At 51.1% G+C, this 25,184-nt stretch overlaps 1 protein-coding gene and 1 non-coding gene across 7 annotated transcripts; one reads left to right on the top strand and one right to left on the bottom strand.

The window, feature by feature from the left end:
• Positions 1–4,086: 4,086 nt before the first annotated feature.
• Positions 4,087–4,168, bottom strand: TRNAS-CGA. The gene has a single exon. It is a non-coding gene; the product is annotated as a tRNA-Ser (tRNA).
• Positions 4,169–5,034: 866 nt separating this feature from the next.
• On the top strand, positions 5,035–25,107 carry SMARCC2 (SWI/SNF related, matrix associated, actin dependent regulator of chromatin subfamily c member 2). 6 transcript variants are annotated; one of them, XM_036864962.1, is made up of 30 exons: positions 5,035–5,190; positions 7,275–7,394; positions 8,012–8,097; positions 8,550–8,631; positions 8,727–8,819; positions 9,417–9,486; positions 9,696–9,765; positions 10,464–10,539; positions 10,709–10,840; positions 10,946–11,061; positions 11,728–11,852; positions 12,860–12,919; positions 13,077–13,114; positions 13,384–13,514; positions 13,799–13,870; positions 15,614–15,727; positions 16,166–16,319; positions 16,994–17,086; positions 17,320–17,439; positions 17,531–17,593; positions 17,926–18,184; positions 18,423–18,584; positions 18,857–18,921; positions 19,113–19,248; positions 19,325–19,491; positions 19,890–20,024; positions 21,354–21,735; positions 22,062–22,145; positions 22,419–22,484; positions 23,041–24,428. In XM_036864962.1, the coding sequence occupies exons 1-30, from the start codon at positions 5,080–5,082 to the stop codon at positions 23,115–23,117; spliced, it is 3,459 nt and encodes a 1,152-aa protein (XP_036720857.1). In that variant the 5' UTR covers positions 5,035–5,079; the 3' UTR covers positions 23,118–24,428. The 6 variants fall into 6 exon arrangements, with proteins under 6 accessions (XP_036720857.1, XP_036720854.1, XP_036720856.1 ...); XM_036864959.1 differs by having other exon boundaries at positions 22,062–22,484; positions 23,041–24,429; XM_036864963.1 differs by lacking the exon at positions 22,419–22,484 and having other exon boundaries at positions 5,036–5,190; positions 23,041–25,107.
• The last annotated feature ends 77 nt before the right edge of the window (positions 25,108–25,184 follow it).

Below are 25,184 nucleotides of genomic sequence, written 5' to 3'. Positions count from 1 at the left end.
TCCTAGACAGGGGATTAATAAGATGAAAGCAGTGTTTTAGAGATTTAAGTGTGGTGAAACTGGGGCACCTGGAAAGCCACTGTAACACAAGCATGAAATAGATGATGTGATGGAGGAAGCAATGATTGATGAATGATGGGCATGGCAGAATAGAAAATGTCTGATAATTTTTTTTTAATTAATTTATTTATTTATGGCTGTGTTGGGTCTTCGTTTCTTTTTTTTTTTTTTTTTTTAATTTATTTTATTTATGGCTGTGTTGGGTCTTCGTTTCTGTGCGAGGGCTTTCTCTAGTTGCGGCAAGCGGGGGCCACTCATCGCGGTGCACGGGCCTCTCACTATCGCGGCCTCTCTTGTTGCGGAGCACAGGCTCCAGACGCGCAGGCTCAGTGATCGTGGCTCACGGGCCCAGTTGCTCCGTGGCATGTGGGATCCTCCCAGACCAGGGCTCGAACCCGTGTCCCCTGCATTGGGAGGCAGATTCTCAACCACTGCGCCACCAGGGAAGCCCCTGATAATTCTTAAGGTTGGAAATAGATGGAATTGAGAGAATAGTATTAACAAATGGAAAAAGTTGAGAATGTGATTCTGGGAAAGAAAAAGTTTTGTTTGTGTTTTAGGTCGGGGTCCCCAACCCCCAGGCCTGGGACCGGTAAGGGTCTGCACAGCAGGAGGTGGGCGGCGGGCAAGCCAATGAAGCTTCATCTGCCACCCCCCATCGCTCACATTACCGCTTGAACCATCCCCCCCAACCCCTGTCCGTGGAAAAATCATCTTCCATCTTCCGTGAAACCGGTCCCTGGTGCCAAGAAGGTTGGGGACTGCTGTTTTAGGTGACATTAGGTCAGCTGTGCAGACATATAGGCAGCTGGAGATATAGGACGATGGTGTGGCTGAGAGGCCATGTCTGGAATGGTAGCTTGGGGCTTCTCTCTCAGGAGGAGGGAGAAGAATGAAGCTTTAGTAAAACTCCAGAGAAGAAGGGAGAAAATAAATGAGATGGAGAAACAGTGTTCTAAGAGAAAAGCAAGAAAGTACAATGTCTCTCAAGCCCAATAAGAAATCAATGGTTTCAAACGTAGCAAAGTTTTCTACCACAGGCTATTAAAGATAGCGTGGAGCTGGAGGCAGAGGGTATACGTTTTATTTTATTTTATTTATTTTTAAATTTATTTGGCTGTGCCAGGTCTTAGTTGCAGCATGCGGAATCTAGTTCCCTGACCAGGGATTGAACCCAGGCCCCCTGCATTGGGAGCTCAGAGTCTTAACCACTGGACCACCAGGGAAGTCCCAGAGGATATACATTTTATTAAAAAAAAAAAGAGGGGGCTTCCCTGGTGGCGCAGTGGTTGAGAATCTGCCTGCCAATGCAGGGGACACGGGTTCGAGCCCTGGTCTGGGAAGATCCCACATGCCACGGAGCAACTGGGCCCATGAGCCACAATTACTGAGCCTGCGCGTCTGGAGCCTGTGCTCCGCAACAAGAGAGGCCGCGATGGTGAGAGGCCCGCGCACCGCGATGAAGAGTGGTCCCCACTTGCCGCAACTAGAGAAAGCCCTCGCACAGAAACGAAGACTCAACACAGTCATAAATAAATAAATAAATAAATAAAAGAACGTGAATTTCTTGAAAAAAAAAAAAAAAAAAAGAGTAGAAAACAACATGGTGATTTGGAAGTGTCAAGTGAAGGTATAGTTTTGTTTGTCCTAAATTAATGAAGGATTGAATGAGTAGAGTAGGAGAATTTTAACTTGTTACGGAAGGATATTCATGGAAGGTTCCTTAGGAGGTTGAAATGAGTGGGACTGCAAGCCAAGGTGCAGAAGGTAACTTCAGGTCAGAAGAGCAAGGCCAAATACTGAACCAGAAAATGAAGAATGCCAGTGGGTAGAATGTAGTAAATACGTAAGAATAGTGAGAAAGGGGGCCTGGTTATGCAACACAAAGAAAAATATAAGGATAGAGAGATAGGATTTGTTGGGATGGAAGGGTGAAGGAATTGTGGGTGGTGGGCTGTGGGGATGGTTAAAATTTGAAATTATCTGTTGTACAGGAAGGTTCAAAGTCTTGGCCTCTCACCCCCAGAGTTACAAGGGAAGCATCTGAGAGTGAAAAGTAGTATCTCAGGTACCAAACAACCTCAGCCAGCTTATTCCGGATCCAGATCCTCCATTTTGTAAACCATGGGGCTTCTGCTCTTCACAACATAGTTGTCGGTTGCCCTCTGCTGGTCAATTTTGGTCCTGGCTCTTCAGATGTTTAAATTTGAGAGTGTGTGCAAAATGGGATTTGGTAGGCAGTCCAGTACAGAACCTATTCGATTCTATTCATTCAGTACATTTTTTTATCACATCTATGTCTAAGGCCTAGTAGAGGAGGTACAAACAAATAAAATACACAGTCTTTACTCTCAAGAAGCTTACAGTCCAGTCTGAGTGAAGATTAAAACATGTACACATGACTATGTTAAAAAACAGCCATGTACGCAAAAAGATTTTTTTGGAGTGGCTTATGTGTGCCAAGAGTGTATATTCTATGGGGGAAGAAAGATTTCACATAGAAAGATTAGGGAATAGGATATGGTGGGAGACAGGTGGTTACAGAAGACTTCCCAGGAGAACCAACATTTAAGTGGAGACTGAGGAGAAGGTAAGGATGAGAAAGATTATTTCAGGCAGAGAACAGCAGGAACACAGAAAAATACTATGCCAGGAACTAACAGAATACCAGTGGATGAAATGTAGTGAATATGAAAAAGTGGGGAGAAAAAGAGGGACCAGATCATGAAACACAAAAAGCAACCATGGAAGGGTTTACGGTCCCCGGCTACCTTAAACCGGGGTAGTGTGGATGCTTTAGTGCAGCTTTACATATATCAACTCATGTGGTCCTCAAAAGTACCCCTACCTACCACATGAAGGCTCCAGCAAGTGGTGGGTCCAGCCTGCACTCACCTCTGAGAAAAGTGGACACAGTTGAGACTATTTATGAGGTAGAATAATGTAACTTGTTTTATTTTATTTTAATTAATTTTTGCAGAAGCGTGTCAAAGGAGATGCCTTGCATTCAACCTAGTGGATGGTGGTGGTAGGCTCTAGCTGTTGTAATCAAGAACCTCAAAGAGGAGGGGTAAAAAGACGGGGAGGATGGAAAATAATAATGGTGTGGGGGGCAGGGGGAAGGAAGTGGTGAGGCAAAAACAGCATGAGTGGAAAAAACAGCATGAGCAATGATAGGAAGGTGGGAAACTCCAAAGTGTAAATGTGTAAAAAGCTCTATGAATTACCTTTGAACCCCCTGCCCTCTGGGGAACCTTCTTGGAGATGTGGCTGTGCAAGAAATAAAATACAAAGAGAACATCTTCAACAGGTATCCTAGATATTCCCCACAGTGAGCAACTGGGAATAGGAAGAACCGGCTGAGGTGAGTACAGGAGGGTGAGAGGTTAGAGAAGGATTAATCCCCTAGCTAGGAACTTGGAACATGGAGAATTTAGAACACATAATGAGCACTCAATAAAAAGTGAGTTATCTTCACACACTCTGGCTCCAGCTGGATTGGCAGCGTTCATGATTCAATAGGCTACTCCCCGCTAGCCCTGTGATACCTGAGGTGCAGCTCTTCACAGCAATCCCAGTGAGAGAATGCCTTGTTTCCCGGGTCTTCATTGTAATCAGACCTACAAGATGTGACGTCTGGTCATGAAATCCAGAGGTGCCCTCTTTACCTGGAAACTCCAGTTTTGACTATTATAGCACAACAGGTATTCACATTCCCGAACAAAACTTAACCTTTCTTCAACCAAATCCTTTGCTATGCCCTCCCAAAAGAATGAAACAAGGTATGCCAAAACTGTGCTTGCAAAGCTGAAGTTAAAGAACTCTGAAAGTGCCTTGTATCCTAGCAGCCAATACAGTTGTGCATAATTACGCTTCTCATGGTCACCCTCATTCCCGCCCCCCTCCCCCCAAATCCAGAGGTGAGACCTTCTGGCTTCTGTTTCCGAGACAAAGGGAAGTGCACGAAAGACACGTGGAAGACAAGGGGCTCCCTTCACACACCCTTGAAGGAAAAAAAAAAGCGGTCGTCACGAACAGGATTCGAACCTGTGCGGGGAAACCCCACTGGATTTCGAGTCCAACGCCTTAACCACTCGGCCACCGTGACTTCCAAAACCACTCTTCGCCGCGCATTTACAGAAGGGGTCCGCACAGCGACCCGGAGGGAGTGCGACACAGGGAAGCCGGGCCGGGCCCAAACACACACACCCTGTGACCTCCTCCCGCCCCGCTCCTTACCTCTTCCTCCACGCGGCTCAAAGGAATAGAGTCTGGTGGACCGGGTGACCCAAGGACGGAGGGTCTCCCACCCCACGAAGATGAGGGTCTCAAGGAGCGTAAAGCTATTCAGGAGGCGATGGTGAGGCCTGCAGAGGAAGCAGTTGGAGAGGAGGGGCTGGGCCCCCAGGGTAGCGGCTAGGGGACTCCTCGGGTTACGGAGTGAGAGGCGGACCTGGGACATGGCCTTAGGGGCGAAGGAGGCTCAGAAAGAGCTTAAACGGGGAACTCCTGCGGATGGATGAAAGGAAGGAACTTCTTGCGGAAAGGGGTCCGGGGTTCCTTGGGATTAAGGGCTCCGTGGGGTTAGAAATGGGCAAGGTGAGGACTACTCGGAGCTATGGGCTGGGGGCTTCTCATGCCACGGGCATCCCCTTGGGGTAGGATAGAGAGGTACCCCACTTCCCGGGCTGAAAGGCAAGAAGAGAAAAGGCTTCAGGTCGGTTGGTAAAGGGCGCTCTCAGGGGAGTGTGCGCCCCCTCCAGGAAACAGCCTCCTCCCCGAAGCTCCGGCCGCTCCCGCCGCCGCCGCCGGGGAGGCCGCCAGGGTCGGCCCCGCGCCCCGCGCTCTGCCGCCTCCGCGTGCGGCCGGCCGGCAGGGGGCGCTGCGCGGGCCGGGGCCAGCCTAGGCGGCGGGAGGCGGCGGCCGCGGCGGCGGCGGGAGGCGGCGGGAGGCGGGCGGAGGAGGAGGCGGGAGCTGAGCTGAGCGGGGCGGGCGGCGGCGGGGCCCGAGCCCGAGAAGATGGCGGTGCGGAAGAAGGACGGCGGCCCCAACGTGAAGTACTACGAGGCCGCGGACACCGTGACCCAGTTCGACAACGTGCGGCTCTGGCTCGGCAAGAACTACAAGAAGGTACGCGGGCAGGGCCGCGCGGGGGCCGGGGGCGGGACAAAGGGACCGAGGCCCCGCGGCCCCCCCGGATCCTGCCCACCCTCCGGCGGCCCGCGGCCCGCGGCCCCTCCCCCGCGGCGTCCTGAGCGGCCCCAGCGCGCCCTCCGCCGCCCCGCGCCCCTCCTCCAGCCTCTTTTACCGCCCCCCCAGCCTCTGATTCCAGCCCCCGCCCCCACTGCTGCGCCCTCTGCCCCTTGTTTTTCTCCGCTGGCCCGGCGGGTCCCGGTGCCAGCTGCCCACCCTCCATAAGCCATCGCTTTGCGGGCTTTTCCGGGAGAGACGGCCGGGGGTGGACGGGGTGCCGAATGCACCCCCCCCACACACACACACACAGCGTGCCCGGCACGGTGCCCGCCAGAGCTCCCCACGGGGCCAGGTACCAGCAGGGTTGAGGCCTCCCCGGTGCTTTGTGTGTGTTCAGAGAGAGATGATGAAAGCGGGAGGGTAAACAGCTATAGAGCAGGCCCTCGACTGCTCATCAGCCTGAAAAAGGCCCCCACCCCGGGATCACCTGTCTACCGCTCGTCCCCCATCTCCGTACAAGGGGCAACAGAACCTCTTTGGGAGTCAGGGTAAAGGAGTTCCTGGGCAGCCCTTCTAAAACCATTCCTCAGCTTCACATTGAAGTCACCCCACACCACCTGGCCTTGCATTGCCTTGGGTTTGGGGTTCAGAGTCTGGGACACACTTTATGTCCATAGTCCCCCATCTCATAACAGGAGATACAAGGTAGTGAACAAAGGGTTCAAGCCTTACCTGTCTTTTCTACCAGACCTCTTCCTGGTGGTGTCTTTGTCTGTCTATAGGCCTGGTTGAAAGGAACATCTCTACATAGGGCTTTTCTCTGGAGATGGTCTGCCTTTCTTCCTTCTCACTACCCCCAGTTAGGGGTTCTCTTTCTGACGTTCCTTCAGCTCCCCAGTTCTTCCTGCCCAGCTTTGCAGCCTGTCAGAAGTGTGATGGGTGGTTTAGGAGGATGCCCCCCTGATCCTGGTCATGAGCCTGGGAGGTCTCTCTGGGTGTCAGGATCTTGACAAACAGCTGCTGGGTCTGTGGCTTGTCTGTACCCCAGCGTGAGGCTCTGGTTCCCAGGCATCTACCTTTGACCTTTTGGAAGGGAGATCAGTCTAGGGGCTTAGTCTCTGGCCCTGGGGGGATTGACAGCCTGTGACCTGGTTCAGCTTTCAAGCTCTTAGCTCTCTGTCATTTGCTTTTTCTTTCAGGGATCTCTTTACACCTCCCACTGAAAGGTGCGCTTTTCTCTGTGATCAGGGTTGAGGAAAAAGGGGTCAAAAGGTAAAGAGAAAGTTAGCCTCTTGGCACAGTTTTAAAATGAGAACAGAAGGCTAGGATGCTAGGTAGCATAATATGGAAATATTTAAGAAGGCCCAGGGTTGCTTGTCTCCGATACAGTTTCCTCAGAAAGGATAGATGTTGTCTTGCTATTTCCCACCAGGCTGGGTAGTAGCTGGTCTTTTTTTTCCATCTAGCAAGGCCTGTGAAGACATTTGTGCCCAGTCCTAGCAGAAGCAGAATGTACAAACTATTCTCTCAGTCCGTTTGCCTTACCTTATTACTTCCTTGCATCTTTTTTATTAGGCTGTATTATCGGGGGAATCTTGACCTTCCACAAAGTTACCCCAAGAAGTAGACTGTTGTCTCACTTAGAGCCTTGAAGATGTTGCTTCTGTGGCCTGAACTCCGTGAATCTTCAGAATTTTACAACTCTCAGTGCTGTTGGCTAGAGATCAGGGTCCTGCAACTCCATTTTTAGGTTGTTGGCTGAGGGAGAGTAGGAGACTGCCTTTACCTCCAGCACCAAAGACTGGTAACCTAGGCTGGAGGCAGCAGAATTTCAACTTCTTGGTGAGGGGCATCTAGGGCCTCCCTTCAGCCATTTTCTTTTTAGAGACTAGACATGTGGGGGAAGAAGACACTATTTCTTTCTGCCCCAGATGCTTCCAGAGCTCCTGGGCAAGAAATAAGGGAGATGGTGGGTAATTGATCTGGGATCTATTTTTCTTTCCTTTTCCCTGTTTCCCCAGTATATACAAGCTGAACCACCTACCAACAAGTCCCTGTCTAGCCTGGTTGTACAGTTGCTACAATTTCAGGAAGAAGTTTTTGGCAAACATGTCAGCAATGCACCGCTCACTAAACTGCCGGTGAGTGCAAAAAGCACGGGGGCAAAGCCTCCAAACCCGAGAGGGAGTTGTTTTTTTGTGTTTTTGTAAATTTGTAATTTTTGAGATTTGGGTGATTTCCTACCATCCCTTTCCCTGGTTGGGGTGTTACTGGCTTAGCAGAGTCCGCAGTTTACCATTCCCTTTGTCCTAGTAATAGTCTGTGCAACAGGTTATCTCAGAGTGTCTAAGCTCAGTCATGAAACTCATGGCATGGTTAAAACACATGAGATTTGGATTTGTACAAGCTTGTGTTCAAATCCTGGCTCTGCCACTTGGTGTCTCTGTGATCTTGGACAAGCCATTTATACCTTTTGAGTCTTGGTTCCTTCATCTCTCCATGGGATTAATACACCTACCTTGTAGGGTTTCTGTAATGGTTAACGAGGTAACCCAGTAAAGCACATAGCGGGGCTTTGTGAATATTGGTTTCTTTCTCTCCTCTCTTCCAGGCCTCATGATAGAATGGCACAGGGGTTAAAGAATTCCAGCTTCAAGAGGGAGATCAATTCAGCATAGGATTTTGTGAAAGGATTGTTAAGTCATAAGAGAATTTAGGATGTAACTCTCACATACTTCTTCCCTTCTCAATTTTGTAGATCAAATGTTTCCTAGATTTCAAAGCAGGAGGCTCCCTGTGCCACATACTTGCAGCTGCCTACAAATTCAAGAGTGACCAGGGATGGTGAGATGCCTTCTCTTCTCTCTGTGCTTCTTACATTTAGTTTAGAGGGAATCCCCCTTTATGATTCCCTGGGGTCTTTGTGGGGTGGGAGAGCATAGACATTCTTGCAAGTCTCTTACTTTGCTAGGTCAGTAGGCCTGACCTGCTAGGTTGGCTGGGAGTCAGAGCCAAAACAGTCTCCAAGAATGAGTGAGTATGTGTATGTGCATCAGTGTGTGTGTTGTAGAGGAAAAGGGATTCTTAGGTTGGCATCTCAAGCTTTTCTTTGTCCTTTTGCACTAAGTACAAAGTGATTCATGGAGTTATGATCAGTGAACCCCAGATCCCAGGTGATTTTGGCAAAGCTGAGGGCACGATTGCCTCCTAATTTCCCATGTTAAAAAAGTCACATACTCTGACCTCATCCCCAGACTTGAGCTGTACCACTCACTAGATTATTGCCTCTTTACAAGGCGGCGTTACGATTTCCAGAATCCATCACGCATGGACCGCAACGTGGAAATGTTCATGACCATTGAGAAATCCTTGGTGCAGGTAATAGGAACCTCCTCCATCCTTCTCCCTTCCCTTGGTGAGAATCCGAAACCCCTTCCCTGTAATCTCATCCCATTTGTTTCTTCTCCCTACAGAATAATTGCCTGTCTCGACCTAACATTTTTCTGTGCCCAGAAATTGAACCCAAACTGCTAGGGAAATTAAAAGACATTATCAAGAGACATCAGGTGAGTGGGTGGGTCAGGAGAGGTTTTAGAAACTCCATGACTCTCTTTCTGAAGTTTTCCATACAAGAAGCAGCCCTGAGGTAGCCCTGCCTACTTGGAAAAGTATTAGAATTAAAGCCTTGAGCCTCTCTTTCTCTGTTCCTCCCATTTCCCAGTCTTGGCAGATTTGGATCACTGTTCCTAGAGACTGCATGCGCCTGGGGGAAGAGCATCTACTTCCGCTGAGCTAGAGATTGCCTGATTTCAGATCAATGAAATCTTTGCTCTTTGGAACTCTATAATAACAAGCAGATGTTGTTAGGACATACAGGGACATAAAATCGACTGTACATTTCCCATGTGTGACAGATTATCTTCTCAGAGGATTATCTGCAACTTAAAATTCTTTGATTTGTCTCCATTATTTGCACAATCCCAGCTGTTTCTCTCTGCCACTTAGCTGATCTGTGCTTAGAGAATGCAAACCAACTTTGATACCATTCTGAGCAAAATATGATTAGGAAGGCAGATCTGTGGTTAAACCTTACTTTGGTTTATTTACATCCATGAGTAATTCAGAGGGGACCATACTTACCTGCTTCTCCTTGTGCCATCCAGGGAACGGTCACTGAGGATAAGAACAATGCCTCCCATGTCGTGTATCCTGTCCCAGGGAACCTGGAGGAAGGTGAGACCTGGGTTTTCTTGGTCACTGCAGTGGACAGCTTGGACTAGGAGGTGGAGGACTGCTCAGCAGCTGTGCAGTGCCTGGGCTCCTCTCTCCCTTCAGCCCTGAATCCTCTTACCACCTTTGCTGCAACAGGAGTTGTGTACAGAGTTATTTTGTGTGTATATCCCTTTAGCTTATGTTTCTCTCTGCTCTGTCTCTATCCCCAGAGGAATGGGTACGGCCAGTCATGAAGAGGGATAAGCAGGTTCTTCTGCACTGGGGCTACTATCCTGACAGGTGAGGATGGGTTCCTGGGGCAGGTTTAAGTACAATAGCCAGACTGAGAAGCCCTAGAACATCTAGTAAAGCAAGAAGGCACTCTTTGAGGGTTATTTTTAGGTCTGTTAATTTGTTCTCCTCCCACCTATTACGCGAATCCTCTGTCTTGGGGGAAGCTTGGACTTACTGGACAAGGCTTAGTCTAAAAGGATTGGGGCTTTCTGTGTGAAATGGTTAGCGTAGTATAATTTTTGGTAAGTAAACATTAGAAATAATCTCAATATCTAACAGTGGGAAAATGTTTCAGCAAATTTATATATCTAGTCAGTGGGCTATTTTGCAGTCTTTAAACTGATAGAGATAACACGTGATTTGTAGATAAATATCGCAAAAAGTAGGACGTAAAATAACATCTAGTATCAATGCAATTATGTAAAAACAAAATTGTACAGAAAAAAGTTACTGGGGAAAAAATATATCCTGAATGTCACAAGAACTTGTGTTAGAGTGATTCTTTTCTATTTTTGAAATATTTTATGATCATTTTTATTACTTTATAGTGAAAAGAATCCCAATATTAATTGGAAAAATAATCATACCAAAAAATAACCCAACAACCCATACTTTTTGTAAATGGAAAAGGTAAAAGGTTTGCACTTTATTTTTCCACAACTCTATCCCACTGATTGTGCTTTACGCTCAATTTCCCGTGGCAGTTACGACACATGGATCCCAGCCAGTGAAATTGAAGCATCTGTGGAAGATGCCCCGACTCCTGAGAAACCTAGGAAGGTGAGCTTTTCTTGTCCGTCCCCCCTCCCCCAAGAAGAATGCCAGGGCCAGACCACTCTTTGGAGGTGAAGCAGAGGCTCCTGTGCCCTTGGGCTCCTCTGTTAAGGATCCCCAGACAGAACTGGGGCTTCCAGGCCTCTCTCCAGGACAGTCTGCCTTTGTACTTCAGGTTCATGCAAAGTGGATCCTGGACACAGACACCTTCAATGAATGGATGAATGAGGAAGACTATGAAGTAAATGATGACAAAAACCCTGTCTCCCGGCGAAAGAAGATTTCAGCCAAGACACTGACGGATGAGGTGAAAGCTCTTCTTCTTTTCTCCTTGAGCCCTTAGCGCAAGTCTCAGAACAGGTCTTTGCTGGAGATTGTTGGCTGACGTTTGCCCCAATTCTCCAACCTGCAGGTGAACAGCCCAGATTCGGATCGACGGGACAAGAAGGGGGGCAACTATAAGAAGAGGAAGCGCTCCCCATCCCCTTCACCGACCCCAGAAGCTAAGAAGAAGAATGCTAAGAAAGGGTAGGCCAGCCCCTAACCCGCCCCCGCCTTTACTGCTCTGTCCACAGCGTGGTGAAGGAAGGAAGGACAAATCCCCTCCCGTAACCACTGGGCCCTGACCTGGGTGAGCCTGAGAGGGAGGATGAGGAGGTCTTCTTTAGCTGTCCAGTGGATACTTCTGATCCTGGCCACTAGTAAACTCAAAGAGAGCTTAATCTCCAAATGAAAGGCCTTTGCCTCTTCCCATTACTCTATAGTGATTGGTTTCTCTTTGCTCAGCTCTGCCCTCAGGATTCTCTCTCCCTTTTTTATTTCCTTCCAGTTTTATTGAGGTGTAGTTGACATACAGCCCTGTATAAGTTTAAGGAATACAGTCTCATGATTTGGTTTACATACATCATGAAGTGATTATCATAATACATTTGGTGAACATCTGTCGTCTCATGTAGATAATAAATAGAAAAATAAATAGGTAAAAACCTTTTTTTTTCTTGTGCTGAGAACTCTCAGGATTTCCTGTCTTAGCAGCTTTCATGTGTACCATACGGCAGTGTTAATTCTATTTATCATGTTGTACCTCACAGTCCCTTTGGGAGTCTTTCTTGCTTCCCTCCCGTTGGACCTCGCCTTCCAGGGATTCCTTGTCCAGGGGTGACTAGATTCTCTTTCACTCTCTTTCCTTCCCAGTCCCTCAACACCTTACACCAAGTCAAAGCGTGGCCACAGAGAAGAGGAGCAAGAAGACCTGACAAAGGACATGGATGAGCCCTCACCGGTCCCCAATGTGGAAGAGGTGACATTGCCCAAGACAGGTATGGGCCAGGCCAAGCTCCTGGGCACCCCCTCCCTGTCCTGCTCTTCCTGTGTCAAACCCCCTGGGTGGGCTGACTTCCCAGGCCCAGCTCCGGGTCTAGAGGGTCTTTCCCTTCAGCTTAGCTGGTTATCGAAACCATTTTCATCACCACAGACAGTCCTCGAACTTCATATCCGTATCTGAGTTGTGGACTGTGCTCTGTCTCCAAACTCTTTTTTATTACACACAACATCAGTAAAATGTATTTGAGCACAAATTATACACGTGTACTGTTTACCACTACTTTAGGAACGTTATAAAACACATTATCTAAAAATGGGCAAATGTAGAGGATAAGATTAAAAAATATAAAGAGAGGTTCTGATATTCTTTGCCTGTATTTCAGTGGACCCTCTTTTGCGTCCCCATTTTGGAGACCATTGCTCTGCAGTACTGGTTTACAGTCTGTATTCCATAGACATCCAGGAGTGGGTTTCAGGAGTAGGATAGGGGAGGCCACTGAGAGAGAGGAGTTCCGGCTTCCACCCCCTCATCAATCAGAGCAGCTCTCCTCTCTATCTGTGTTTTCTCCTGAGCTTCTGTGTATGAATTCAGTGGAGGAAAATGTCCTCTGTTTTCAAAAATGTTTAAGATCCAACTACTCCTCTACAGAGTGATTTGGTCAGACTCTGTCTCAGTCCATGAAGAACTTACAGACACATGAATGGAGATAAGGGCCAATCAAAGACAAGAATGATTGATGAGTGTTCATAGAGTAGAAGATGCTTCTTTATAAGAAAAAAGTTGAGTTAAATGAATTTTTTGTTGGGGAAGGGGAGAAAGTGGCAGGAAGGGGAGAAAGTTTCAAGCAGCAGAATGATTGTGACTGGAGGAAGTTACTACGTTTTGTGATCAGATGGGGCAAGCTTTTGGAGAAAGTGAGCTCTCTGGAACTGTTAGCAGTGGAGAGGCGACGGCTTGATTTAGGCAGAACCTGTCTGTGAAAATGACTCTCTCCCCTGGCAGTCAATACTAAGAAGGACTCGGAGTCAGCCCCGGTCAAAGGAGGCACCATGACTGACCTGGGTAAGATGGGGAGCTTGGGGCAGGGTGGTCAACGCCCGAAGGAGGCGAGGAGAGGCTGCCACCTGCCCCTAGCCTGCCGGGGCCTTTCCGAAAACACACTTGTTCTGCGGCCCCTGAGGAGGCTCCAGCCTTCTATCTTGCTGTCTCTCTCTTTCAGATGAACAAGAAGATGAAAGCATGGAGACCACGGGCAAGGTGGAGCCAGTTTAGAGAGGCCCCTACCTCTCTATGTGATTCTGACTTGTGATTATAAAGTTCCTTCTACCCAGAACTTTCCACTGCCCAGACTTCTCCCACCCTAATTCTAGCTGTTGCTCAAAACTCTGACGCTTTGAGTCCCAGGGCCCAGAACTGTTCATTCCCATCCCATCTTTAGTGCCCACATTCCTGGGGTGTAGGAGAAGCAGGGGGTTGCTAGGGGCAAGATGGGGATGCTGAGAGTCCAGCAGCCTCCATCCTCGCAGGATGAGGATGAGAACAGCACGGGGAACAAGGGGGAGCAGACCAAGAATCCGGACCTGCATGAGGACAACGTGACCGAACAGACCCATCACATCATCATCCCAAGCTATGCTGCCTGGTTTGACTATAATAGGTATCGGTGCTCCACCTTCTCACTAAATCCTCATTTTCCTGCTCCACAGATGAACATGTTGTTCCTCCTCCTGCCTCCAAATAAGTTACCTCTTCCTCAGCCAGGTAGACCGGGGTACAGTTCAGTTTTAGGGAAGCTCGTGGTCTCTGAGTCTTCCAGCCCTGGCGGAGAGTTCTCCCCAAGCGTCTCATTCCTTCCTGCTGCCCCATCTTCCAGGCTTTTCCTCCCTTTGGGGTCTCATCTCTCCACTAGAGCCTCTGAATGCACCCTTTCTTGTCTTGCAGTGTTCACGCCATAGAGCGGAGGGCTCTCCCTGAGTTCTTCAATGGCAAGAACAAGTCCAAGACTCCAGAAATGTAAGGAAATCTCAGCTCATGGTTCTCTCCCTCCTGTCCCCATTTGTTCCTCCCGATCCAGTGTGGCAAACATTTCTTGAGCTCCTTCCATGAGCCAGGCACTGTGCTAGGCTTACAGAGACATGGTCTCTGCCCATAGGCAGCCTCGGCCCAGCACTGTGACCACTGCTCTCTAGGATTTGCCTGGGGGCCATATTAAGCATATGCCTCTTCTGTTCAAAACAAGTATCTGCTCCGGTACCTGCAGAGCCTTTCCATCCATAATTACTCATGCTGTCTAAAATGCAGATATCTCTAGCATAAGTAGTAGCTTTGACTAAAATATAACTGACTACTATTGGTCCCTTAGAGTAGGTTTTGATAGAAAAAATGGGAGGAGGAACTATTAAGACCCAAGTCTGTGAATTAAGGGATGGAGAGACGTGTTTTGTAAAATCTGGGCTTGGGGCTCAGAAGTCTTCATCTCCTTCAAGGCTCCTCCTCGGGCCAAATCTGCCTGGCTTCAGTTTGGTGCTTTCCATGGTTAGGGATGCTCCGGGATATATATGGTGAGGCAGGTGAGACTTCGTGCTGAGCCCAGGCCCCCTGAGGACTGAACCAGCTGGCTTCCCAGCTGCTCCTCAGCCTCCCCACTCCCTGCTCCGGGGCCACCTTCCCTTCCACCATGTTTCTTTCCCCGAAGCCTGGTATGGTTCTCTCCTCCTCGTCTTCCTGGGGAAAACAGTGTGTGAAAAAGCCTTACTCTCTCCAGAGGAAGTAGTGACAGATGACAGGAGTGCAACTTGACCTGCAGGCAGAGTTGGAACTAGAACTGTTCTACGCCTTGCACTCTTGGTGTAAAATAGTAAATGATAATTGCCTACGGGTATTGAGAGCTTACTATCTCCCAGGCATTATCCTAAGTGTCCTACATACCTTGACTAATTTAATCTTCACGTCAGCTTTAGAGGTAGGTCCTATTATCTTCAGTTTAGTGATAAGGAAACTGAGGTGTAGAGGGGTTAAGTCACTTGCCTAAGGTCACACAGCTCGTGAGTAGTAAAGCTGGGAGCTGAGTCCTTTAGTCTGGCTCATGTTCTCAAATTTTACACTATACCACACAATAGCTACCATTTTTGGGGCCCGTACAGTGTGCCCGGCACTGTTCTAAACCTCTATAGACCTTTCTAATTCTCAATAGACACTTCATTTTACAGATGAGGAAACTGAGGTTCAAAAAATTTAAGGCCATCACAGTAGAACTAGGATTTGAACTTAGACCTTTCCACCTTTGAAACACGTGTTCTCAATACCATGCCATGCTGAGTAGGTGGAGGCACCGATCAGGACTTCCCTTTAACATCTGCCTTTGGAATTAAGGGCACTTTCTCTTACCTTTTGATTCCTTTTTCAAAAGTTGGATTGAGGGAGTTCCCTGGTGGCCTAGTGGTTAAGATTCCAGGCTTTCATTGCGGTGGTCTGGGTTCAATCCCTGCTCAGAGAACTGAGATCCTGCAAGCCGAGTGGCATGGCCAAAAAAAGTTGGATGAAACATCCCCAAGTACAGCCAAGGAGATAACTCATTTAACTAAAAACCCCATCAAAGGTTTGAACCCCTTGTGTCTAGCACACAGTGACCCTCAGTGTGTATTGAGTCAGCTGCAGTGTTCTTCTCTGTCTCTGTCACACAGGAGGAGTCCTTAGCTCTCTTATCATTTTTCCTACCCTTCAGCCCTCTCATCGTTCATCTCTCTCTCTTCTAAGCTACCTGGCCTATCGAAACTTCATGATCGACACTTACCGGCTGAACCCCCAAGAGTATCTCACGTCCACCGCCTGCCGCAGGAACCTGGCGGGTGATGTCTGTGCCATCATGAGGTGGGTCTGCAGCTGAGGGGCGGCGGGTACCTGAGGATGAATGCCCACAGATGTCTCTTGGCTGAAGTAGAGAGGCCGGCAAGGAGCATAGGGGACGAGCAGGAAAGGACATCTCTAGAGAAAGGCGAAGTTCAGGTTCGGGTACGGGTGACTTAGGGAATGGCAGGGGCACTCTCGGAAGTGTGGAGGAATGGAGGAGGGGCGCGTGTGTAGTGAAGGAGCCTACCCAGCGAGATACGCAAGAAGAGATGTTTAGTAGCTGGGTGGGTATGGAGAGAGGCCCCTGCTGTGGATGTAGACGTGGGTGTCAGTGGCATGTAGGTGCTGGGAGGAGACGGTATTTCCCAGGGAGTGGGAGGAGCAGAGAAGAGGGTGCCCCAGCTCCACCCCCAGCCCTCCTCCTCGTGTGTGACCCTGTCTCTGCCTGTCTCCTCACAGAGTCCATGCCTTCCTAGAACAGTGGGGTCTTATTAACTACCAGGTGGATGCTGAGAGTCGACCAACACCAATGGGGCCTCCGCCCACCTCGCATTTCCACGTCTTGGCGGACACACCGTCTGGGCTGGTGCCTCTGCAGCCCAAGACCCCGCAGGTAGGGCGAGGGGCTGTGGGGACAGGGTGGGATTGGGCTAAATGGGGCTTCTTCGCACTTTTCTTTTTCTGGTTTTTTAGGGTAATGGTTCAGGAGTGTTTTGAGGCTTCTTCCTTTCCCAGGGGATGCAAAGGGCCACAGGAATCAGCCCCATGTATTTAGCACCCTCTCTCAGCCTGTGTGCCCAAGACTGTGAGGACTTGCTGAGGCAGAAGAGATGCTTCTTGTTCTCGGGGAGCAGACAGGCTAATTAGGGGACGGAGCAGATAGAGAAAAATGGCTTAAAATTAAGTTGCATGAAATTTTTTAACTTTGTCACGTTTCCAACATTTTTTCATTTTTGCTTCATAATTTTTATCACTTCCATTTTTTTTCCACTTCCATTTCATACATTACAAAAATTAAGAAGAGAAAAGTTACGTGGCTTGCCCAAGGTCACACATGTAGGGTTAGAGCCTACTGGTCCAGCTCCTAAGAGAACCTGTAAAGATCCACGTGAATACAAATGGATATCATGCCAACTACAGATCTAAATAATCATTAAGGGAATACAGAACAGTGGCATGAGTGCCCCCCGAGCTTGCGAGCTGCCCGGCATTTGCTCTTGAGGCCTCCAGGGCCTCGGCCTGGTCTTTTCCTGCCCAGCCTCCATGACGCCAAGCTCTGTCCCCCAGGGCCGCCAGGTTGATGCTGATACCAAGGCTGGGCGAAAGGGCAAAGAGCTGGATGACTTGGTGCCAGAGACGGCTAAGGGCAAGCCAGAGCTGGTAGGTGGGGTGTAGACCCCGCTGGGCTTCTTATTTGCCCCTTTATTGGGGGGCCCCTGCCCGGGAAGAAGAGCCATGAGAGCAGAGGAGCTACAGCAGTGAGGGAGGAAGTCCCGCCCAGGGGTGTCCCTGGCTGTGGGAAGGAAGCTCCTTCTGTCTGTCCTCTCTCTCTGTCTGCCCCTGGCTCCTGGTGGTCACTTGGACTCACCTCTTTCTTTCCCCTCCACAAATAGCAGACCTCTGCTTCCCAGCAAATGCTCAACTTCCCTGATAAAGGCAAGGAGAAACCGACAGACATGCAGAACTTTGGGCTGCGCACAGACATGTACACAAAGAAGAACGTCCCCTCCAAGGTACGGAGGTGCGGGCCGCCTGGGGGTGGTGCACCTTCGCTCCTTGAGGCTGCGGGCTCCTCCCTCTGACCCACCTGTGTTTCCCCTGCAGAGCAAAGCTGCGGCCAGTGCCACTCGAGAGTGGACAGAACAGGAGACCCTGCTACTCCTGGAGGTAAGTAGGGCAAGGGAAGGGGAGCCCTATGAAAACGGAAGTGGCCAGGGGGCCGGCCGCACTCGTGAGTGGGGAGAGCATGATCTTGCCCCAGTCTCTCTCCTTCCTGGCGCCCATTGCACCTGCCCCAAGGACCAGCTCCAGGCCAGGGACTGGGACCATTTCGTTAACCCCTTGTCCTTTCTTAGTGCTACTTGCAGATCCCCCTTGGACCCAGGAGAGTACACAAATACCACAAACCAGAGAGCTTTGAAGCAGCTCCGTTTAGTGGGATGGGGGTGTTGACCTTCAAGGAAAGTGGCTAAGTGAGGTTGTGTCTCCACCACCACCAGGCACTGGAAATGTACAAAGATGACTGGAACAAAGTATCGGAGCACGTGGGAAGCCGCACACAGGACGAATGCATCTTGCATTTTCTTCGGCTTCCCATTGAAGACCCGTACCTGGAGGACTCAGAGGCCTCCCTGGGCCCCCTGGCCTACCAGCCCATCCCCTTCAGCCAGTCAGGCAACCCTGTGATGAGCACCGTTGCCTTCCTGGCCTCTGTCGTCGACCCTCGAGTGGCCTCTGCTGCTGCGAAGTCAGCCCTAGGTAATGCAGAGGGGTCCTGGCCCTCCTGGTTTGCGTTTGAAGGGCTGGGTACTCAGGCCGTGAAACCCCCTCAAGTTTGGCTGCCCTCCTGGCCTTGTCTGCTGCTGGCATCAGCCCAGGCACCTGTCCAGCTCCATGAAGGTGTAGATGAAGAGCCGGGCTTGTGAGGAAGCTCTCACAGGGAGAGCCAGAACTGCCTACCACCCGCTCCCAGCCTCACCCTCTCTGGGTCTTACAGAAGAGTTCTCCAAAATGAAGGAAGAGGTACCCACAGCCTTGGTGGAGGCCCACGTTCGGAAAGTGGAAGAAGCAGCCAAAGTGACAGGCAAAGCAGACCCAGCCTTTGGTCTGGAAAGCAGTGGCATTGCAGGAACCACCTCTGATGAACCTGAGCGGATTGGTAAGACCTGGCATGTTCCCGGACTCTTCCCTTCCTACCAAGAGCCTGAGCCACCTGGCCTCCCCACACCATCCCTGCATCCAGTTGGCCTCAGAGCACCAGACGAATGGGGAGAATTGGTGGGGCTTTTGTTTTTCCCAGGGCTTTACCTTAGGTACTGCGGCTCCCCACTGGTCCTCTCAGTAAGATCTTGGCTAGGAGAAGGGGCTGTTGGAAGAGCGTTGTAGCCAGACTGTGTCAGACATTTCCCGTTTCCTCTTCCCCGGGCCCAGAGGAGAGCGGGACTGACGAGGCGCGGGCGGAGGGCCAGGCCACAGAGGAGAAGAAGGAGCCCAAGGTATAGCGGGGCCCACACAGGCTGGGAGGGCAGAGGGGACAGGCGTGGACCGCGGTGGGGGGAGCCGGCTCCGTTCAGCTCAGGCAGGCTGGGCTGGACCTCCCAAGTAAGAGGCGTAAACTCAGTTCCTGGTCTGGGCCCTCTGTGTGCGTACCAGCGCCCTGATGCTCCCCCCTTTCCCGGGACTCCAGGAACCACGAGAAGGAGTTGGGGCTACAGAGGAAGAAGCAAAGGAGAAGACCAGTGAGGCGCCCAAGAAGGATGACGAGAAAGGGAAAGACGGCGACAGCGAGAAGGAGTCAGAGAAGAGTGACGGGGACCCGATAGGTAAGCCTCGAGCGTGGTGGTTGGGGTCCAGGAAGGAAGCGAGGCTGTAGGGCTCAAGACCCTTTTCCTGGCCCAGTTGATCCTGAGAAGGAGAAGGAGCCCAAGGAAGGGCAGGAGGAAGTGCTGAAGGAAGTGGTGGAGTCGGAGGGGGAAAGGAAGACGAAGGTGGAGCGTGACATCGGCGAGGGCAACCTCTCCACCGCTGCGGCCGCTGCCCTGGCTGCCGCTGCCGTGAAGGCCAAGGTGAGGACCAGAGACCCAGGGGAGGAGGTGCCCCTTCCCTCATCTCACATCACCTGGAAGAAATCCTTTCTTGTCATCCTTAAACAACGCTGGTCTGTTTCCTTTCCCTTTTGATCGTGAGAGGGAGACTTGGTCATCTCTTCTCTAAGCTTTCTTAAGCCTTTACCATTGGGCCTGTTTTCACCCTTTAATTATTTGACCTTGTCTTATCCTTTGCCACTCTCTCTCTCTCTTCATGTTCTTTTAAAAATATCGGTCAAGCCTGTGCTACTTTCTGGGTTGTGACCACAGCAAGTTCTCTCTTGAAACCTGGCAGCCTCCACGCTACCCTTCTCGGTCCCGGAACGTCTTCAGCTGGGTCCTCCCACTGACGGGCCGCCCCACCCCTCCTTCCTTAGCACTTGGCTGCCGTTGAGGAGAGGAAGATCAAATCTCTGGTGGCCCTGCTGGTGGAGACCCAGATGAAAAAGTTGGAAATCAAACTCCGGCACTTTGAGGAGCTAGAGACGATCATGGACCGGGAGCGAGAAGCGGTGAGTTGTGTCCCCTGGGTGTCGGTGGGGTCCCACCTTGACACTGGGCTGGGCCCCAGTTTAGGATGGAGGGAGTAGCAGTGCAGAGAGCCTGAGGCCGACAGGACATCACAGCAGAGCGGGCTAGCCCAGGCCAGGGCCGGAGCCAGCCCAGGCAGTTGGGGATAAGCAACCCACAGTTGCAGCCTGGAGACCGACGTCCCACAGAATGTCAGCTCCAGGGTCACGTTCTAGTTGGTTCTTTGATTGCTGCATCTCCAGGTCCTTGAAGGGTGCTTGGCCCATAGTAGACTCTCAATAAAGATTTGTTGAGTGATTGAACAGGTTTAAGGCATGATGAGAGGGTAAGGGCTTCAGATCCAGGAGGTGAACTTGGAAAGGGAATGGGATGGACAAGGTGTTGAATCACTTTGATTTTGAGAAGATACAAAAGAAATAGAAGACAGGGACTCTGACCCTGATCTCCTCAATTGAAGATATCAGACATACAACATGGAGACATCAAAACCAGTTAATGCTTCAGGTATCTGACAAACGCAAATTAAGAGGTTTCCAATTAAGAATAAAAGTCCTGGGGCTTCCCTGGTGGCGCAGTGGTTGAGAATCTGCCTGATAATTCAGGGGACACGGGTTCGAGCCCTGGTCTGGGAAGATCCCACATGCCGCGGAGCGACTAGGCCCGTGAGCCACAACTACTGAGCCTGCGCGTCTGGAGCCTGTGCTCCGCAACAAGAGAGGCCATGACAGTGAGAAGCCCGCGCACTGCGATGAAGAGTGGCCCCCGCTCGCCGCAACTAGAGAAAGCCCTCGCACAGAAACGAAGACCCAACACAGCCAAAAATAAATAAATAAATAAATAAATAATTAAAAAAAAAAAAAAAAAAAAGAATAAAAGTCCTGAGAGAAAATGGAATAAAGGCGAAAGCTCAGAGGCTAGGGAGTTGATCTGGGATGGCTTCCTAAGAATGGTGAGTTTTTCTCCAGTTTTGAAGGAAGCAAAGAACATGATTTGACAGGAGGAACTGGAGGGGTTTTCCAGATTAAAGTAATGACAAATTCAAAGCTTTGGAGCTGAAATGAGCAAGGGCTGCCACCAGATTAAGTCCACTGCAGTGAGAAGCCAGCGGGCAGCCAGAAGACCTGGTGGGGGGAATTGGAGAGGGGAGGGCGGGGGGGGGACACCGAGGAAGCCAAGCACAAGGGTGAGATTTGGCTTGGGGAACTGCCAGAACGAGAGTCTGCATTTGTCAGAAGACAAAGCAGGGGACAAGGCTTTCGCCTCTGGGGTCTCCTGAACCCGAGTAACCGTTCTTCATTTGGTCCTGGCAGCTAGAGTATCAGAGGCAGCAGCTCCTGGCCGACAGACAAGCCTTCCACATGGAGCAGCTGAAGTACGCGGAGATGAGGGCCCGGCAGCAGCACTTCCAGCAAATGCACCAACAGCAGCAGCCGCCCCCGCAAGCCCTGCCCCCTGGCTCCCAGCCTGTCCCACCTGCGGGCGCTGCTGGGCCACCCGCTGTCCACGGCTTGGCTCTGGCTCCAGCCTCCGTGGCCCCTGCCTCTGCGGGCAGTGGGGCCCCTCCCGGAAGCTTGGGCCCCTCTGAACAGATTGGGCAGGCAGGGTCAACTGCAGTGCCACAGCAGCAACAAGCAGCTGGAGCCCCCCAGCCTGGGGCAGTCCCACCAGGGGTACCCCCCCCTGGACCCCACGGTGAGTGATGGGTTCTGAAACTCTCGCTGACTGGAGGGATCCGGGTGAACGTTCCAGTTCCCCTCAGAGGGGGTATGGGATAGGACTGGAGATGAGGCTCAGCCTCGATTTTGATAGATTGACCTTGGTTATATCCCTAAGCCAGCAGGGATCCCTCCCCAAGCCCAGACTTTGGGAATTTTGTTCCAAGGATTTACCACTTACTCTAGTATCAGGAAAAAGGAAGGTGGCACCTAGGAGTGACGAGGTTATCCTTGCTGTGAAAGTGAGTTGGCAAGTGAGATTGTATGCTTCTAATCTTCTTGATCTCTCCTTTTCATTCCCAGGCCCCTCACCGTTCCCCAACCAACAAACTCCTCCCTCAATGATGCCAGGGGCAGTGCCAGGCAGCGGGCACCCAGGCGTGGCGGGTAATGCTCCTTTGGGTTTGCCTTTTGGCATGCCGCCTCCCCCCCCTGCTCCATCCATCATCCCATTTGGTAGCCTAGCCGACTCCATCAGTATTAACCTCCCCCCTCCTCCTAACCTGCATGGGCATCACCACCATCTCCCGTTCGCCCCGGCCACTCTCCCCGCCCCTAACCTGCCTGTGTCCATGGCGAACCCTCTACATCCTAACCTGCCGGCGACCACCACCATGCCATCTTCTTTGCCTCTTGGGCCGGGGCTCGGATCCGCCGCAGCCCAGAGCCCTGCCATTGTGGCAGCTGTTCAGGGCAACCTCCTGCCCAGTGCCAGCCCACTGCCAGGTGAGAAGGGTCCTGGAGGGGAGAAGGGTGAGGGAGAGGGGTCCACGTGGAGGGCTGGAGGGCAGGTGGGGAGGGGCTCAGGTACTAGAGCTTCCACGATCCCTTTTTGAACGCTCTGGTAAAATTAGAACACAGGAGGGAAGGGCCTCTCTGGCTGTCCTCCACCATTCCCCAGCCTGGCAGCTGCCACCCCTGGGATGACGCTGGTGCCTTTCACTGGTGGGTCATGGAGGAGTCCTGTGGCACAGAGCATCTCCGTTGTAAACTGGAAAAACGGCTACTTGTCTGCATGATGATTGGCGTTCCCTTTGCTTGTTCCCGTCACGTTCAAGTGCCCCATTTAGAGAGTTCCCTTGGGGGCAGGAGGAGGATTTGGGGTATCCCAGTTTTCCCAGCGTATGGTGGGAGAGGGTGTCGGGGAAAGGAAGTTGTACACCGTGGGTACTCTTTCATCTCCTGTCCATTGCATGCCATGCCCGGTTGTTTGTCTGGTGGCCTGGGTCTGGAGCCCTCTCTCCTGCTCACCCCAGCTGATGCAGCTCCCTTCTCTCCACAGACCCAGGCACCCCCCTGCCTCCAGACCCCACGGCCCCGAGCCCAGGCACAGTCACCCCTGTGCCGCCCACACAGTGAGGAGCCAGCCAGACATCTCTCTCCCTCACCCCCCATGGATATCAAGGTTCCAGGAACAGCCCTCTCCCCACCACTGGGACCCTTCCCCAGCCTGGAGAGTTCATCACTACGTAAGGAAAGCTCCTCCTGCCCCTCCAAAGCCCCCACCGTGCCTGTCAGGGGCATGCACTTTTATATTGGATTATTCAAGGACTTCTGTTGAAAAGATGTTTCTAATGTCTGGGAGAGAAGATAGGATGGGGATCCTGCCCTCAAAGGAAGGGCTGGGGGAAGTGTTTATACAAGGTTCTAATTAACCACTTCTAAGGGTACATCCCCTCAAAACTATTGCATTTTTTATGGATTGAAAAAGAGTGAAGCTCTTTAAAAGGAAGTAGAGATTTAAAAAAAGGCACATTGGAGCTCCCTCCACCCAGTGGAAAAAAATCCAACTTTTACATATTTTGAGGAGGGAGGTGAGTTTTAGGAAAGGGGAATTTAGGTTCTGGGGAGAGCTCTGGGGCTAGAACAGGGTGCAGAAATCTGTCTCCTCCAGCCCCTCGTTAGTGACTGAGGCAGCTCCCGAACTCCCTTGGCCACCCCACCCCCAGTTTATTCCCACTAATCTCTCCTGCTGCTTCCTCGGTGTTGCTGTTTTAGGCCACCCCAGCTCAGCCAATGGCCCCTTTCCCTCTGAATGTCAGCTTTGTGTTTTAAAGTCTCCTGCGTAGTTGATGTCAGCGTATGTGTATTTGGTGGGGACACATTTTGGGGGTTCCTGTGGCAGGTAGTAGAGGAAGAAAGGGCGCTTGGGGCTATGCTGCCTCCTGCCTGGGCTCTGTCAGCGAGCGGGCTCCCAGAAGATGTGGAGAGGGGCTCTAAGAGGATGGGAAGTCCTAAAAACGTGAAATTGTCAAAAGCACTTAAGCACCTCCTTCTTAGGGCTTGGTGGGTCACCCCGCTCACCTCTTCCCTCTCCCACCAAGACCATCAGAACCGTGGCTGGCAGTAGCTAGGGATTCCTTGGGATTTGGGGCAGCAGCCGGGGAGGGGGTGCCCGACCTAGGGTAGTGCCGAGCCCCTGCTTGCAGCTCACGGCTCGGCTCTGCTCCCCGGATCCCAGTGCCCCCGGTACCAGCTCTCCCCTCTTCGTCCTTGGTGTGAAGGCAAAAGTGACTCCAGGCTCTCCACCAGTTCTTCCTGGTCCCTCCCACCAGGCCTTGTGTTCCTTGTGTCCCCATATTTCTCTTCCTCTGCGTCTTGGCACCTTTCTTCTGTTCAAAAGTTTTCTGTAAATTTTCTCTTTTTTCTTTCTTCTTCTTCTTCTTTTTTTTTTTTTTTTTTTTTTTTTTATAAATTAATTTGCTTTCAGTTCCATCTGTGGATGCCTTCTGTGTTCTCTTACCTATGGCTGTTAGGCGGGGGGAATCGGGCTGGGGGCAGCACTCCTGGAGTCCTTCCCAGTGGCGCTCGGAGGGGCTGGAGAGGCACTGGGCCTCTCTCCCAAACAAACAGGCCGAGGGCAGCACAGCTGTCCGGACTGTACAACTGGTGCAGGGACTGGGCAGAGGCTCTCACCTGCCCTCAAAATAGCCATTTAAGACTTGGAAGGACATCCTCACATCCCAGAGATTTTGTCTCTTTATCCTTTCAGAAGTGGTGGCTTCATATCTTCCCTTATTAGGTGGGGAGAAGGCAGGCATCTCAGCTACTTGTTACTGTTGGCCCCTAGCCTTGCTGAATTGACAGACAGGCTCAGGCAGTGCTAATATGGCCTGGCTTTTGCGCCAATAAACACTCCCCGGGCTCCCCGACAAAAGGCCTTCAGTGCTGGGGAGGGCTAGGAGAGGACTCAGCGCCATATGGGATGGCCCAAGGGTGGCCAGCCTTGGTGCTACAGGGATTTATGGCTTTCCTAATCCCCAAGGGGTAGCCTTTGTCGCATCAATAACTAAGGCCAGCATTTCTTAAATCAGGCAAAGATGGTTCCTAGAGGCCCTTGGCCGGCCGGCTTTCCCCAGCCTCTGGTCCATTGACCCCCGACTGTCCTCCCCTTCACCCTGCTCAGGAAGGAAAGCAGAACCGCAT

Source organism: Balaenoptera musculus, chromosome 10 (genome assembly GCF_009873245.2).
Source record: "Balaenoptera musculus isolate JJ_BM4_2016_0621 chromosome 10, mBalMus1.pri.v3, whole genome shotgun sequence".
NCBI lineage: Eukaryota > Metazoa > Chordata > Mammalia > Artiodactyla > Balaenopteridae > Balaenoptera > Balaenoptera musculus.
The sequence above is the reverse complement of the archived record's forward strand: the minus strand, read 5'-3'. Positions and strand labels throughout refer to the sequence as shown.